We start from the raw sequence: 17482 nt of genomic DNA, 5'->3' as shown, positions 1-17482 counted from the left end.
AGTAACACAGTAGTGTAACGTGTCACTGTAGTAATTCAGTAACTACACTACATTTAATACTATGTCGTTACTTGTGTTGCAAGTGTTCTTTAGACATCTGTGTGCTGGGCAAAGAGGGAAAAAAACACATCCTGCACAATCCTGCTAGAAGATTATAGCTATAGGTTTATATTACTGGTGATAATATGACAGCGCATTTCAGGTCATTTGATCTATTAATAAATTAGTAATGCAACAAGTAGTGCAACAAATTACTTTCTCAATTTAGAAATCAAGTAATATATTTCATTACTTAATACATTACCTTTTCTTGAGTAACAACTCAGATGCTGGTTATGTATGAAAAAGCTTTGTAACAGCTAGATTGTCTCATGGTAACTGCTAATTAAAGATATGTTAACTTGATTTGTGAGTGATTGATGGTTGGTGCTCCAAAAATTCCTCTTGAAGACACGTCGATAAGTAACAGGAGTATATCCTACCCACGGCATACTGTCTTTTCATCTATTTTAACTTAGACTAATTTATCTTAAACTATAATTTACAAATAATTTACAAAATGAAACCTGAGTTGGATTAAATACGATGTTTCACTAAGGATTAAGACCATGCACTGAATAAGAAGGTGTCTACTGAGATTATAAATCAGGTGAGCAAGATAAAATCTGACATATTTTTTAAAAACAGAAGAGTCGCCTGCAGGACTTTGGAAAGACAGCAGGGTGCAACATTGGATTTACTTGCTTCCATCATTTCCGTCATTTATATACAGGCTGTGTGAAGCAACTCAGTACTCAGTATGTCCAGGACTAGATAGTGTTTTCACTGCTTTACAGGTCTGTCCGAAAGCAAAGTATTCAAGACTCAGTATTGTCTGTGATTTATTTTTTGTGTTCAACAAAGCACTTTTTAATTATGTTTTTAAAGTGCTATACAAATGAAGGTTTGCATTATTAATTATTATTATTTCACAAACTATAAAGCCATCATGCATTATTCTGAAGATGAAAAAAACGACCACAAAGTTGATTCATTTGGAAGAAAAGCACTCAGCATAATATTTGCTTTAATTGCGTGACACAAATTAGATATTTAATGGGGGATATGAAACGACTCCCTATGCGGTCCTTTACACAGAGCTCCCTATTTTACAGTGAGTGGGGAGTAGTGAGTGGCCGAATGATTTCCAACACAGGGTCCTTGTGCCGGTTCGTGATGTAACACAGATAAACATAATGTTTACCCACAATAATTTGCATATTTACCTGTCATGGGATAGGCCACCGCTTTGGCACTACTCTGTGCCACTAAATAACAAATCCACAATTACGACGGGAAACAAACGCAGCAATGACAAACACAAATAGAGTTGTTGTTATTGGCTAAATACGCCAAAAGCAGAGCTACCTGGTGTTTTTACAACTCGGGGTTAGCTAATGAAACGAGGCCCTAATATCACCTGCTCACGTCAGGTGACTCTCCAGTCGTTATTAACGAAAGTCTCAGGTATTCCCATGTCAGCCGTGTGCAGAATTTAGAACAACGCGGTTCTTCAACCACATTTCGCACGACTAACAAAAAGTAAGGAGAGTCACGGTTGCTATGAATACAAACAAACTTCTCTCTCCAATCTTTCGCTCTCCTTGCCTCTCCCTCCAGTCCCCTCCCCTCCTCCCCCCTCCGCTAATGTTTTGTTGCCGGGGCGACAGAGGCGGTTCCCTTCGCTCCAGTGATTTAAGACGAATACCTCTCACGCGCTTCCCTCAGTTCAGACTGCCGGTCCCTGCATGGCAACAGGAGCAAGGGATTCCCCCCCTGCCCCGTCGCCCCAGTCTATCTTCCCGTTTAGCATCGTTTCAGCTTTAAAAATGCAGCAGCCCGGCAGCTTTTAACCCGTTCGCGGTGGCATGTCCTGGAACCAAAGTGTAATGCGCGACGCGGAGCAGAAACTTTAAAATCCGGGGGATATTCAAAGCAGTGCAGCCGCATCCTCAGAAGAATCTTTTCAAACGGGACTCCGCATATATATACATTTATGTATATGTGTGTGTATATATATAAACTCTAAGCGATGAGGTGTGGACCTGACAAACTTTTAATGACAACATCTGACTGACTAACATCTGCTTGTTGGACTACAAACAGCCTGCGCTCGCCCCAGGGATCAGCCCGCGAGGATTTACGTTATTTTTCTGTTTAAATTTCAGGCAGCCTCCAAATGACGTCGAGATGGCATTAGGTGGAACCCTTCTGCCCTCCATATCCACCTTTGCCAGCGGCCCCACTATCAAGAGTAAATCTATAGGAAACGCCAATTTAGTGAGTATCCTGTGGTCACTTCATATTATGCGCGCATGCCAAAAAAAATAGCACTGTGTGGGGTAAAAAAACAAAAATAAAAAAAGCATCAAAGAATTGGGTGCAGTGTATTTCTAGGGTGTTTGTTTTTCCAATGTGTCTCTCCCATGTTGTTACACTACAGCCAGGGCTTGACACCACGCTCCAATGGGGCGTGCACCAGTTTACACAGGCTGCTTTAGCGTGGAGACAGTGAGACATGCACGGGAAGCGCACATGGGTTACTGTATTGCTCCGTGGAGAGCATCCAGCTCGATTAGCTTTCCAATTAAATGCAGTTCAAATTCAAAATATTGAAAGGAAGATTATTCTGAGTCTGATCATTAAAAAAGGGCCCACTCTTTATTCACCAGATATACCTGTGCCTCTTCTCGTGCTTTCAGCTACAAATCAGTATTCTTGGGAAGTGCTTACAGCCAAGGACACTTTCTGCACCACACTCAGCTCTGTAGCTAAGCTGTCATAATAATCAGTCTCCATACTGCAGATCCAGGTTCCCTTCACTCTAAATTACCCTGTTTTAGGGCTGTTTTCAAGCAGGACATACAGGATAAAACCCTAGTGTGATTTTCTCGACTCTGTGCCTGTAAAAACAACAACATGACACAAATGATCAAATTGTGCCAGCACACTCATAATTGCCTCTATAACTTTCCCGTAGAGATGGAAGGAGGAGTTGTCCCATCTTAAGAGATCCAGCGTGCCAGACGAAAGCAGCTGCCCCGACCCAGACCATCCCACTGCCACCAGCATGTCCAAGAAAGACACAGAGCTGGACCTGGACTTAGACTATGACTTTATTTTGTCCAACTCTATTCTGCAGCAGCAACAACAGCAGCAGCAACAGCAGGAGGATGCCATGGCATGCACCTCTGCCCAGGGACTGTCTCCTTCCCCTGGGTCTTTCACCTCATCTTACCCTCTCCCTTCCCCTCAGGGAACTGCCAGCGAGCTGCTCTACACCATTCCAGACATCAACGATGTTTCGCCCTCTGGAGGCTTCGTGGCCGAGCTCATGAGACCCGAGCTGGATCCGGCTTACCTCCAACCCACGAGCCTCCATGGGAAGTTTGTAGTCAAGACAACAATGGACATGGGAGATTACAACCAAGGCATGAATGTTAGCAAGGCCTGTGTTAACGCTGTGTCAGACCCGACTCCCTCACGTGCCTCGACGACCTTCACGTGCCACAGGATAAAGCAGGAAAACCCCAGTAATTGCACCATCTCACAACCCATGGACCTACACCTGGCTGGAGTAAACTCCCACGGACGAGGAAGCCAGCAGCAGCAGCGTCCCAGCCACTTGGATCTTGGGTTCCATGGCAGAGGGCGCTCCATGACAAACAGCAGGTTATCCTCATCCTCTTCCCTCTCCCCGGACCACCCCTTGAGCCGGGAACACCAGGTGTTGGGCCATTCCCACTCTCAGATCCCTCTTCCTCCCCAGGGATACCACCATAGTTCGCCACCGGGATACACGTCCTACGCCCAGACATCATCCATGCAGTACCAAGGTTAGAGAGCATTTATTATAATAGAGAGTTCTTAAAACTGTGTTTTCTTAAAATCTGTCTAAGAACACAACTTATACAGAGTCAATGGTTTTAAACGAGCCATTGGTTCAAAGTGTTGCACTTAAAAGGATCTTGTCCTCGTAAAACTCTTTAAAAGTCTAGCCCGCATACAGAATTTGAATTTCTATAGAATCTGTGTTGTTTGTTACTTTAAAACATTAAAACTAACCACTTCTCTGTTGTGGTGGGTTTTTTTTTAATTAATTGTGGCACTGTGCAGTGTTTTGCAGAGAAGTATTAAAGCTTTTAGAATAGCAGCTTTATTTTGCACAAGCTTTTTATATGATTTAAGAGGGGCTGATGTTTTCTGAGTCCCTTCAAAGTTCGAGACAGAAGATACATTCTTTTTAAACAAATATTGAATTTTTATGCCTCTGTTATATCAGCTATAAGCCTACCCCACTGTTCAGTGATCTCTGATATAGTTATAAGTTTTCTCTGTTCATGTGGAGTATGATTAGGGACCATGATAACAGTTATTGTCACATCTGTTTTTTGACTCCACAGAACCCCTCATGATATCTACTGGTGACTGCATGCCGGAGGAGCCAAAGCCTAAACGTGGTCGACGGTCCTGGCCGAGGAAGAGAGTGGCGACACACACGTGTGACTTTGTCGGCTGCGGGAAGACATACACAAAGAGCTCGCACCTTAAAGCGCACCACCGCACACACACAGGTATGCAGATGGATGTTTGACGCTTCTGGCGTCTGCTTACACTAGTGTTAGCTTTTAGCCTTAGCACGCTCTCATTAAGCTTATTCTCTTATTTTCGTGATATTTTCCTTGTTGAACATCACTTGCTCATTATGGACAAACATGTTTGAATAGGGGCTGGAAGGGTGGGGGCTGGGAGGGGGACTTGTTTAGCAGGTGCAGTAAAACAGGTTGATACTGATCCCTTTTCAAATACAAACCCCAGGCCGGATGGTTTGGCCTTTACACACTAGCTGCAGGACAGGATGGACCTCTTTTTCTCCTGAATGTGGGGAAGGCTGGGCCGTTTTTAACCTCAGGGCCAGTGCTAACCGCTCTGTGTGTATTGTGTTTCCATCAAAGGGGAGAAGCCTTACCACTGCGACTGGGAGGGCTGCGGCTGGAAGTTTGCGCGTTCGGATGAGCTCACCCGCCACTACAGGAAACACACAGGCCACCGGCCGTTCCAGTGCCAGAAATGCGACCGGGCGTTTTCAAGGTCAGATCACCTAGCTCTCCACATGAAGAGACACTTATGAGACTTGGATGGTCGGTGGATGAAGGCTCCAGTGGGCGGGGAAGGGGACATATATGTACGTTAGCAGAACCCTGAACAAACCTGTGACCTACAGTTTTTTTTTTCTTTTAAACCGCGATTTGCCTTCAAACTGGTGTCAAGCAACAAGACAAGCTGTGGTGTTCATGGCAAGAAAAAACAAAAATGAAAGAGCGCTGGATCTTTAAGAGCCAAGAATTTCTCTCAAGACTGATCCCGTGCTCGCACGTTGTGCAGGTGACTCGACAAGACCTCTCAGCCAGGGTTGTAAACTTTTTTATGAAAGGGACCAAACTGGAATTTGTGTTATTTAACCGACAAAACTTGGAGGACCAGGTGCCAACTGTTTTTTGGGGTTTTTTTTCGAACTGGAAGTGTATTTTTGTCAGGGAAACCAGGAGCAACAGAAAAAACATCTCCAGAAGCCTTCTACCAGCAACATGTCTTCATAGGCCCTGTAAACGACACACTGTACAATTAAATACATATATATTTATATACACATTTCACCTGCAATGCCATTGATTTCAGGTACAATGTTAATTTATACAGAATGGTGCTCAGTGACTCTGAAGGTTTTTTTTTTTTGTAATAAAAGGTACCAAAGATTATACAAAAAGGGTGAAATGAAAAAGTGCCATTTGGTTTTTGTGTTTCTTGGAAACCTCTCTTCCGCAATCTGACTTAAATCAGGTAAACACTTCATTTTTTTTAAAGGTGATGGCAATCTTCAATGCACTGCAGCTGCAAAGTGCAATAATTTATATGAGACGCTTGTATTTTTGTATTGAATGAATAACTCTGAACAAATATTTGTTTGTTTATAGCCAAAATATGTAATATAATCTTGAACTTTGTACATTTGTAAATAATAATTCTTTGTTATTGTTTTGTATTTTACATTATAATAAAATGTATTTGGTATAAGAAGAAAAATCTTTATGACCTTTATGCCATTTCATTGACAACCTTTGATATCTAAAGACATGAACAGTTGGCAGGATGAAAGACATTAGTCCTATAAAAAAAAAAGTTTTACAGTAGGTTGAAGATTACAGCACTGACCTCTGTGGTAATGGTGAGATCACTCCAGGCGACCTAACACAATGTTGCTGTTAAAAAGGTTTTCAAAAGAAAATTCACTCCTACAATGTCGCACTTCCATGGAGTTCTCTTTCCACCTGTCAGGCGGATGAATCGGGAGGACAACTGAGTTGGTGGCTGACATTCAAGGGTGACACCAAATCTGACACCGATGTGCACAATAGGAGTACAAGCACTCAGATATGCTGCAGTGAGATAGATGACCTGAGACTTACAGCACTGAAAAAAGCTCAGTAGAAAGGTGATGTTGCTGAGCCGTTAAGGCTCTATACCTATACTGTGCAGGCCTCACAGTGTGACCTCGTAGAGAGATTTGGACTATAATAACCGTACTTATTTTTATGTATGTCAAATAAGTTTAAAATACAGATGGTGATCATTTTTAGATATTTAAATAGCCCTTCATTTTGACAGGGGAACTTAAAAATGTATTAAATCTACCACTGTATCTAATGCTGGGTTTGCAACAGCTGTGTTATTTATCACTAAGGATTTGGATTTGTAGCGTGATGACATTATAGCACCTTGCAAAGAATTCTATTAAATTTATCAAGAAAGAAAAAAGTAATTTACATCCTGATAAGAAAGAAAAGGGTAAAACCATAAGAACCCATGTATGAGTATTACTTGTGTATTTAGATGTTGACACATTTGCTGTATAGTTACATTTATTAAAGTGGCACTTGGCAGGTGGGTGAAGCCTGAGATCAGATGTTGTGGTGAGGCAACGATAATAAAAAAAAACCCCCATAGAGACTCACCTTAAATTAAATCCTGAGTGAATTTGTACTGTGGCCTCCATTGGATTTGTTTTCTTTGAGGATTACGTGATCGCCTGAGTGGTGCTGCTGTGTCTCTGAGGTTTACTGCTCTTTGAGAGTGTACAGCCTTTGAATAATACAAAATTTTTATTATAATTTTTTAACAATATGAATTTATAAGATGATTCAAAACATCACATACTGATTATAGAGAAAAAACATCATATAGTTAGGACATTACAGCATTCTTTAGAGACTTAAGTACCACAGCACAGGGATGACAAGGGGAAAAGAAGGATGTGTGTAAGACCATGCGGGTAGCATTGCTTTCCATTTGTTGTGAGTGGTAGCCCCCAGTCACACATCATCAGGCTTGGAAGTTGGAAATATATTGTGGTCTATGTTGCCCCCTATAGGTTTATTTGGTTCAAGCACAGCACGATCCCTTCAGAATCTCCCTTTTAATTAAGAATTACACTTCGTAAACCAGATGGCTATAATTGCAGGTGTCATTTGTAGTGCTTGTTGCCACAGAAAGAATATGCTAATTTTCAATGTCTTTTAATTCAGCATTTTAATGACTAAAGTGTCAGACGGATTGTGGATTTCTTGTGTGTGTGTTTATTTATTTTTTTTACATAAAGATGTGAAAGTGAGTATACACATTTATTAACAGCAAAAAAAAAAAAAAAAAAAAAAAAAAGCACTGTATTACTTCTCCCAAAGCTTTGACCCTCCTTATACAGTGCTCTGAAAAATCATCTCCCCCAAATGTGGTACAACTGGTTATCAGGCGTTTTCCTACACCAGGCCTGGCAAGTTTGGGAACATTAACATATTCACATTAATAAATGAAAAACTAGATTTTGTATTTATTCAAGTTACCTCTAATATTACATTTGTTTGATTATTTGAAAATTAAAAAAAAAAAAAAAAAAAAAAATCAGGAAGAAGGCTAATACTTCTCCATAGCACCACACATGTTAAAATGCATGCATATCGATCTATCTATCTATGCGCATTGCAGATTCACCAGTTTGGTGAAACCTCCGAAACACAACACTAACTCAGATAAGCAGTTAATCGTGGCGTTTTTTCATGCTGAAAAACAAAGATGAATAAAAAAAATAAATAGAAACAAAACTCCACGTTGCTTGTGTTGAACACTTTAATTTTTCAAATCTCCATTTTAAGTCAACTCCAAAAATCAAATAAGAGTGCATGAATACTGTCAGAACCTTTCAGATGAACCCAGAACTCATCTCACATAACAGAAAAAAACTTAACATAAAACATACTGGTCTTAAGTATAACAAATAATAATAAACAGATTATTTCTGATGCAAAATTATTGTACTTTAATTTTTACTTCATTTTTAACCAATAACAAACAAAATCCTCCCCTCGTACAGCAGCCACCAGCTGATAAAGATCCAGTGTTACAAACAAAGTAGAATGTGGAAGTGGTGAATAAAATAGTTTTTTGGAAACTAAAAGGCTTATTGTGCACATTTATCAAAAAAATCTGCGATCAAAACATAGAGAAAGTGGTATGAAAATAATCGAAATGAAGATGGCTTGTTTAATCCTCATCAAAGTTCTGTTGTAAAAGGAAGTTGGCAGCCAAGTTCTCATTCTTCTCACAAGCAAAGTAGGCTTGTATAACAAGTCCCTCTGGAAATCCTAAGGCTTTTAGCTGGAATTAGAGAGTCATAGCTTAAAGTTAGTCAATCAATACGTTAATACATACTCCCCAGTCAGTAATATCCCTTCATTTGACATTTTGTTGAGTAAATGTTGCACAAATGTGACATGTAAGGGAAACTGGTTCACATAGATACTCCACCATGTTTGGTAAAGGAGCCTTGAGCTTTGCAATTATGGAAAATGTGTCATGTGTCAGCCATGTGTCGTTCTCCTCACCCTCTCAATGGCCTCCTTCTCCTGTGGTGTGACCTGGATATAGTTCATTTGATTTCCGCCGCCACCTCCTCCTCCTGCTCCACTGCTGCCACCTCCTGGCACTGGCTCTGGGACGGGTTCATTTAACATCTGAATGAACTGCTCTTGGTGGCTGCTGATCTCCTAGTGTGGTAGATAAAAAGAAGACTCCATAGCAATGGAAACTCTCTACTGCAGAAATAAATAATACATTAAAAATAAAGACTACAAATGATAATTTTACAATTAGAAAAAAATAGGTGATTAGGTATAGTAGTTTCCTAGAGTCACAAGACTCGCAAACACCAAGGGTCTAAAGGTTTATTTGCACAAAGCAGCTGGAATCTCATGAATTCGCTGTGCAGTCACACAACTCAACACAACATGAAGCCAGAAAGTTTCACTTAGAAAATATGTATTTTTTTGAATTTGTTTATTTTAGGACTTAAAGTCAATTTGTCTGAGCTCCCCTTATAAGTAGTCTCCTCATGGCAGCACTCCACTACTTCCAGTGCTTTTGCTACTACAGCCCGTGTCACAGTTTAGGTGGTTTGAGTTTAATGTTCTTCCTCAGACACCCCTTTATGCTACAGCAGAGCTGTATGTTTATAGTTTATAGTTAGAGACAAATTCATGCCGTAAGCTCCTTGTTGCATTCTTAACTCGATGAACTGACTCAGACCTTGGTCATCCATGGTGAAGTGGTGCAAGTAATCAGATTTGGAGTCCTAGGACGCGTACTAAAAACAGAAACTACTCTGGAAACGGTCCAGAGGTGCCTAAGGAGACAACCTGGAAGAGGAGACAATCACTCAACAATTTGCTCTCAATGTAGAGCAATTTTGATATAATTTTTTTTTCTAATCTTATGGTTAAACTTGTTAATATGCCAAGTTAGGAATGAACTGATCTGATATATGGACAGTATATCAGACTATTCCCCACTTGAAAAGCCAGATTAGATATGCTCACAACAGGCTGAAGCAATTCTTCATTTCTGTGTTCCTTGCCAACTGTGAGTCAGCAGCAGTGTAACAGTTGCTGGCAGGAGTGCTAACAGCATAGCAGAAGCTAACAGCAAAGTGTGAGCAGTTTGAGCAGAGGTATTTCACATCTGCCATAACTGAAAATCTCCAGTCATGGTGCTTTTCAAATTCCCATTATGTAAGCTTGAAGACTCATCTTCTTCAACTTATACGATTTCGGTTTCACTGTAAAGATGTGCACTTGTGATAGTGATTCCCAACTAGCTAAAAGAAAGCAATGCAAATACATACATTTGAACTGAGCAACGCAAAAAAAAAAAAAGTTAAAAATACCACTTCACTAAATTAGAATTATTTCATTAAATTATTTGTTGTAACGCTTAAATTCAGTCTGATGCTTCCTCAAATATAAAAGTGATTCTCTGAGCCCCTCCTTCAGAGTAAGGGATATGGCTTATCAACTTAATACTGATATCAGACCATCCAAAGGGAAGGTGTATTCTATCCAAACTGGAAAAACAGTTAACCTTGCATTGAGTAAGTAGAAGTATGAACTGGTCAAATGACCTGTTAAGTGAAATATGACTTTTTAACCCCTTAATTATATTAAATAAGAATTATGTTAAAAGCCTTTACTACATCCATGTTTCCAACAACATTTTTATTTTTTGACACATAAGGCTCTGTCCTGTCACCTGCAGCAGCTCTGGATTTTCCCTGCCGATCTCTTGCAGCAGGGCGGGAAGAAGGGCTGCGTTCTGCTGGATCAGCTGTCGCATCACCTGGAATTGGGGCTGATTTCTTAGGAAGTTCAGTGGATTGCCTACAAGTATGAGTCACACAGTGCAGGCAAAAAATTGAAAGAAAAAAGACACAAAGACAAGGAAAAAAAAGAGCCACAGGAAGAAGAACAAAGAAAAACATTTGTTCATTGAAGCTGCAGAACAATATAAGGCCATTTACCTCCCCCAGCACTTGGTGAAGACCTAGTATTGGCAGGAGCACTAGCATTGCCTGCAGGTGCAGCTGGAGCTCCACTCGCTGGAGGCGCCGCTGCATCACGACCTGATGCATTACCCTGATTTCTGCTTGGGATACCCTGTGGGGAAATTGATGACATACACCTGTTTATTTGCTATGACACAGTTACTGAATATACAATACTCTGTTAAAAATTTCACTGCTCTTACTGTGAGGAGGTATTCCATAGCTCTGTCGGGGTTGTTAAAGCTTGCTCTCAGAGCAGCCACCACCTGCTCCCTCTCGTAGCCCATGAGCATCATCTCATTCACCATGGCATCATATGAAGAGCCTGTCACTGTACGGATACAAACACAAAGACGGAACATTTCGTTATTACAAACTGAAAGTCAAGTTTTGCTTTCCGACGTTTAGTACGTCATCAGCCACTTCTAGAAGAATGTAGTAAACTTAGGAACTTCTGCTCAGTGGTGCAACATTGTAATGACCCAATATCTGCATATATGTTCGGTTTCAACAGGGACATGGGCTGTGCGATATGACCAAAATCTCATATCCTAATATAAGACATCTATTGTCCCGATAACGATATAAAAATCACAAAAATTTAACATTTTAAATTCTGTGAATCTCGGGCAGCTCGACTTGCGTGAAGTGTTTCCAGCTGGGCGTCATGTACCTGGAGTCGAGTGTTTTAACCGATGCATGAAACGATACATTTTTAGACATAAGTTGTAACAGCCGCCGTTTTCTTTGTGAGTATTTATTACACGGCGTGCTGCGGGGAAAAGCCCGTTCTAACGTTTGAGTCTAGGGTTTATTTTTTAAGCACCTGGCGGCTCTTTTTTGCTTCTCATCCGTAAATACTCTGCATACTCTTTCATGTGAATTAGTTTATTTTGAAAAGTCTCAACAGTATCTTGAACTTTATGGTGAAAGGTTTATGTGGAAAATAAAAAAGGGGACACGCGATGGTTTTACCGTCGTTGTTGCTAACGACAACGCATAAAAACAGGCGCTTGTCCGTCCGTAGTGTGGTTATATTAAATATAAGAGAAAGAGAGAACTTTAAGAAATTAATATAGCCACTACAGTGACCATCAAAACGATGAAAAATTATTGCTGTAAATGGTTTATTTTGCGACACCACAAAACAAACGATAGCGTAAAATGAAACGATAGACGTTTTTATATCGTCATCCGATATATATTGTTATATCAAACAGCCCTACTTTAGCCATTATAAAATCTTTCCCCTCAAATACAACAACAAGAAAAAATAGAAATCCAACAACAATAGAACGCAATAGAATACTAAACCTCACAAAAACAAGCTTACCTAGATTTGAAACTGCTTCACTGATTAAGTTTGCTGAATCTCCAGATCGTCTGTAACAGAAGGAGACCTTGGATTAGGTCTAAAAGTCGTTTCTCAAAGCCACACACTGAACAGTTAAAGAGAAGCATCAGCCCGTCTTTACCCGACAGAAGTGGAAGATGCTTCAGTTGTTGAAGGCTGGCTCTCCTCTGGTTTGTCGTCTGTAGAAGATTGCTCTGCTGGTTTGTCTGAAGTGGATGATGAATCAGACTGTGCAGCTGGAGCTGTAGTGCTGGGAGCTGGCACTGCTGTTGAAGGCTGTGAGGCAGCGGGGGCTTTTTTAGGCTGCAAAACAAATTTGTAGTTTTTTTTTTTTCTTTTAGTTGTAATCAAAATGGTAAATTTGGGCTGTATTTTACTTAAGGCTGCTCTCTGCTGGATCAGCTGTTGCATCACATGGAATTGGGACTGATTCCTTAGGAAGCTCAGTGGGCTCCTATGGGTCAGACAGTGTGAGCAACAAAAAGACAGCCTCAGGAAATATCCAGCCAAAGACAAGGATTTGCTCACTGAACGATTGCTTGGATATAAAAAGTTCTAAGGTTGTAGCCGATTATGTGACTATGTGAATCCTTAGAAGGCCCAAAACTTCACTATTGATGTAGGTATTTGGGACAGCCCTCATTTTTTAATACCTTAAACCTATAGATTCTAGATACATAAGCAACATTTGTGGCACTGCAGTCGCTCCTCTCTCATAATCAGCATTTTACCTCATGGATCTTAAACTTGGAACTACACCATTCTCCAAAGTATAAAACTGTAAAAGCACCTGCTCATCTGCCCACACAAGAGTACCAATCAACCTTCCATGTGAACATTTTTCAAAGCTTTAAAACTGATTTGTCTTTTCCAAACTGCAAAATAATTCCCTGTTTCTGGGATTTAAAAAAAAACAAATATCTTATCATATCCCACATTAAAACAAGTGCAAATTTACTCATCAGCTACTTTAAAGGCAATAGTTACTGTCATCATTTGCTCTACCATTATATCTGTCCTTGTTGTGTTGTAGTTGTGCTTTTAGCAAAAAACCCAAAACAACAACAACGTGTTTTAAATACACAAAGACACTGCCTTCATTTTCTGTGGCTTACAACTCAGCCTCAAACATGAATCAGAGCCCAAGTAATTGTGCTACTTTTACATTACTCATCATTAGGAGAAACTGATTTTCATTACCTTTGTTGGGCCTACTTTTGCTCTGGACTGTGCAATCTATTTCAGTTGCGGCGGCTGTATTCCTCAGGACTCCAGTGTGAAGTTTGTGAAGTGATGTAGAAGAGGGGGGGTTCTGATATTTTGGGCAATATTTGGCTTCCTATTATCAGTATTTTTCCTAGACTACTCTGCACTGCTGAGCAAATAAGATTAGAGGCCTACAGACACACAGTGTAAACTGCACATTCTCTGCGAAACAGGGAGCACAGGAGTGGAGACAGAAAGAGTACAGTAGCTCACATGAAAGTGCAGATAAAAGAGCCAATTAACAAATTAAATACTTGTATGTTTTTCTGCACTTTATTTTTTAATCTATTTTAAGTTTGGTTGGAGAGTTTGCAAACTTATTGAAGGCTACAATCAGCCTATTTCTTATAGACACATTTTAACAGGCAGGGGACTATTGTGTAGCACAATAGAGTTAAAAAAACAAACAAACAAAAAACAGACAAACTAACACCCCCCCCCCAAAAAAAAAAAAAAAAAAAAAAAAAAAAAAAAAATCGTAAAAAAGTAATTCTTGTACATTTTGAGGATAATCCCTGCTTGGAACAACTAATTTTCCATGCAGTGGAATAGACAGCAGAGCTAAACAGTGACCTTCTCTCCATACTGTACTGATTATGCTGTGAGCACTTGTTCCTGTGCAGAAGAGGATATTTAATAGCAGACAAGTGGTTGGAAATGCCGAATCATAGTTGAGTATGAGCTTGTACTCATAATATACAAGGAAATGGTGTTCTACAGAAACATCACAAGATGTGCTTGACAAAGAAAACCTGCAATTTACTAAAACTATTCCTAATTCCCAAACCTTTGTCACCATGACGACCACAAAGTTCTTCTCGTCGATTTTGTATTCTTTGAGCGGTGAGTCATCGCTGAGGATTTTTCCTGTAACACAAAAAAAAAAGTCAAAACTTCAGGGCATTCCCTCCCTTAACCTCAACAACAGATACTATCAAACTATATCAGTAAACAGATGAATCATGATATGATTTGCTACACGGCTTTTGTTTTGTACTTTATGTATGTCGGAGAATTTTTTAGCAGGTCAAGCAAAACCCTGAGGTCTAAATGGCAATACAGTATTGTTATATAGACAAAGCTTCTAAAGTACAATGAGCCCCCGATGGTTTTCAAAAACACAAAAGCTCAGTTGTGTCACTTAAGTTTGAGGGAGACAAAAATCTATATTTTTAATGCAGCTTTTCCCTCTATTGCACTTTTTGAAATATAGACACTAGCAAAAATTATTTAAACAAAGGAAAATTAGCGTTTGTGGTGACTTCAATTGCAACAGGTTCCCTGAATATACTTGATTAAGGACTCGGTCACATAGCCCTAGAGCCTAGTCAGCCCAACAAAGGGTTGGCCAGTAACCCTGGAAACCCTTTGAAGGCTAGGAAAAAAATATGTATTCATTCACTGGTTGACGAGCGGTTGTTGGAGGTTGCTGACTGTCACTGGATGAAATCCGTAGCAAAGAGGGTGCTGCACCCTCATTATTCTTTTGTTTGCTAGCCGACTATCATGGTCGCCAAAAGCTTACATGGAAGATACCAAGTTGTCCGCAAACACTCGATTGTGCAACGCAAGTTAGAAACAGAACATTCACCTTCACAGTAAAAGCAGTGCTTTATTGCAACTCCAACATGTTTCAAAAGACACAACCTTTAGTTTGAAGGTGAATGTTTTGTTTATAGTTCGCACAGCTTCTTTAACACACAGCTTGTACATCAAGTGTATTTGTAGACAAGTTGTTGTCTTCCATATTAACTACAAGCAAACCCAGCAGTCTGCTAAGACATGACTGATGTAAAGACCAGGTTACAGATGTGTTCACGCACACTGGAGATGTGTGAGTTAATCCTATTATAGTATTTACAAGCCCATTTGAAGGTTGTCTAGAGGACTTGATTTCACATGAGTAGTTGCCTTGGGGTCTACGTATAGTGGAAGTACAGCAACAAAAATTGGGACAACAGTCAGTTCAACGGCTCTGCAATGGTCGTCTTTCATTGAACTGTAAACCTAAAAAAAAAAGCCCTAGCCTACAACTCAAAAATACAAATAAAAAAAATCAGCTCCTGCATATATAGCAACACTACTGAGACCTTATAACAGCTGTCAACCTCTTCGATAATCTGATCAGGGTCTTTTAACAGTTCCCCGCCCTCATTTTAAATCTCAAGGTGATCATACTTTTGAGGCTGTAGCTCCTAAATTCTGGACCAGTGTAGTTTAAACGACTGTTAGTGTTTTCTTAAACGTTCACTCATGTTTCATTATGCGTTTATTGGAGTTGTGTGTATGTAGGACTGAATGTAAGCCAATGTTGGTATGGTTGACGCTTATCTTTAATGTGTGATTTTATCCAAACTTTGAAGCACTTTGTAACTGTGTGCTTAAAAAGGGCTATAAGAATAAAGTAATTTTTTAAAAATTAATATTTCCTTGAAGAAAGAAAGAAAGAAAGAAAGAAGTTAAGAAGATACAAGAGCATATAACATACCAGCATAAATCAGTTTCTGTCCGGCAACTGAAAAGATTTCCTTCCCTTTTTCCTGCTCAATCCTCTCTTTCAATGTCCTCACCTGTGAAATAAACATATGCACTTTTACTTCATATTTTCATCCCTTACCAACAAAACCATTAAGATGTTTTACTGGCACCATTTTCTCCAGCCCTGCAACGCTAACAGGAGTAAAAGTCCAAAGTGTGACCCAACTGTGTCAGCTGTGTCATCGGTGATTATGCAAAACCATACATTTAAAAGCAGTGCAACGCTAACTATAATCTGGCGACTAATATGCATACAAGCACGTCGAAAGTAAAAGTTAAGTGTCTGCACTAAAGTTAATCCTATTATAATGAGATGTAATGAGATGTGCTGTAGCCAGCCGGCCTTCAGTAGCCGACGGTTAAAGCTAACGCTAGCTCAAAGATTTATATCTTTGACCAAAGACAAAAGGGAGTTTATACAAGCTTAATAACAAGTACAACATGTTTTAATTACTTTAAATAACGCTACTTTCTCTAAATGGCACAAATGTTTTCTTGTTTTACCTTAACCCAAATGTTCCAATTACAATAAGTTTTACAAGCCAACATAAAAAGACTGAGAAACACTAAAATGGTAAGGTTCAAGCTAACCTGTCAACCCCACCCCGCCCCCCGTAACACTCACATTTGGAGCCTTAAGTGGGCTACGGCTAAATGCTGACAACAAAAACAATTTCCTGATTGGTTTTTAAAAATAATGCGCATCTGCATTAAGCCGAACTTCTAATGCACGTCAGACGCATCCAAAAAGAATCTTACGTTATAACCCAGACTTGCCTATAAAACGCCAAAACTGGAAATAGTCAAAACAAATCATGTCGATTTCAGGACATACTCAACTCCCATTCCACTCCCCTGTCACAAAATGCATGATTATTAACTCTCACCGTCTCCTCTTCATCGATGTCGATTTTGAAAGTCTGCTGCTGTAAGGTCTTCAAAGTTATTAGCATTTTGTCGGTGGAGTTTTATTATTCCTGCGTCCGGTTTAAACGCTTTAAATCCAACTTGCACGAGTCTTTACTGTTTTCGTTAAATCATCGTAAACTGTCAGCCGCCATGACGTATCGCTTTTCTTCTTCTATGTTAAATACTTGACGGACAGCGCTTCTGCTGGATTGCTTCGGTACTACAGTAAACTGAGCATTGGCCACAATGCTCAGGTGTGCTCGTTGATGAGTTTTCCAACACGCTTGATTCCAATGAAGTATTACAATGCAGAAACACTGCGAGCTGATTAACTGAAGGCACACAAGTATAATGGGCAAAATGACGCAGAAAAACTCAAGTAAGCCAAGAGTCTTGTGGATTATAATTTCAATAACATGCAAAAATATATTTTATAAGCTGATGTTTTA

General features: G+C 39.8%; 2 protein-coding genes across 2 annotated transcripts; one reads left to right on the top strand and one right to left on the bottom strand.

Moving 5' to 3' along the window:
* Positions 1-1736: 1736 nt before the first annotated feature.
* klf4 (Kruppel like factor 4) lies at positions 1737-7908 on the top strand. The gene is made up of 5 exons (XM_084935383.1): positions 1737-2076; positions 2208-2319; positions 3020-3875; positions 4443-4613; positions 4995-7908. Exons 1-5 carry the CDS (start codon positions 2072-2074, stop codon positions 5168-5170), a joined length of 1320 nt encoding a protein of 439 aa, XP_084791509.1. The 5' UTR covers positions 1737-2071; the 3' UTR covers positions 5171-7908.
* A 298-nt stretch (positions 7909-8206) lies between these two features.
* On the bottom strand, positions 8207-17218 carry rad23b (RAD23 homolog B, nucleotide excision repair protein). Its single transcript, XM_084935385.1, has 10 exons — positions 17012-17218; positions 16075-16156; positions 14374-14453; positions 12442-12623; positions 12300-12349; positions 11170-11297; positions 10943-11078; positions 10675-10802; positions 8976-9137; positions 8207-8748 (listed from the first exon to the last, which is right to left on the bottom strand). The coding sequence occupies exons 1-10, from the start codon at positions 17075-17077 to the stop codon at positions 8635-8637; spliced, it is 1128 nt and encodes a 375-aa protein (XP_084791511.1). The 5' UTR covers positions 17078-17218; the 3' UTR covers positions 8207-8634.
* Between the last annotated feature and the right edge of the window lie 264 nt (positions 17219-17482).

This window comes from Perissodus microlepis, chromosome 7 (assembly GCF_051167445.1).
Source record: "Perissodus microlepis isolate ML-2025 ecotype Zambia chromosome 7, ASM5116744v1, whole genome shotgun sequence".
In the NCBI taxonomy this organism is placed as follows: domain Eukaryota; kingdom Metazoa; phylum Chordata; class Actinopteri; order Cichliformes; family Cichlidae; genus Perissodus; species Perissodus microlepis.
This window is presented reverse-complemented; position numbering and strand designations above follow the sequence as displayed.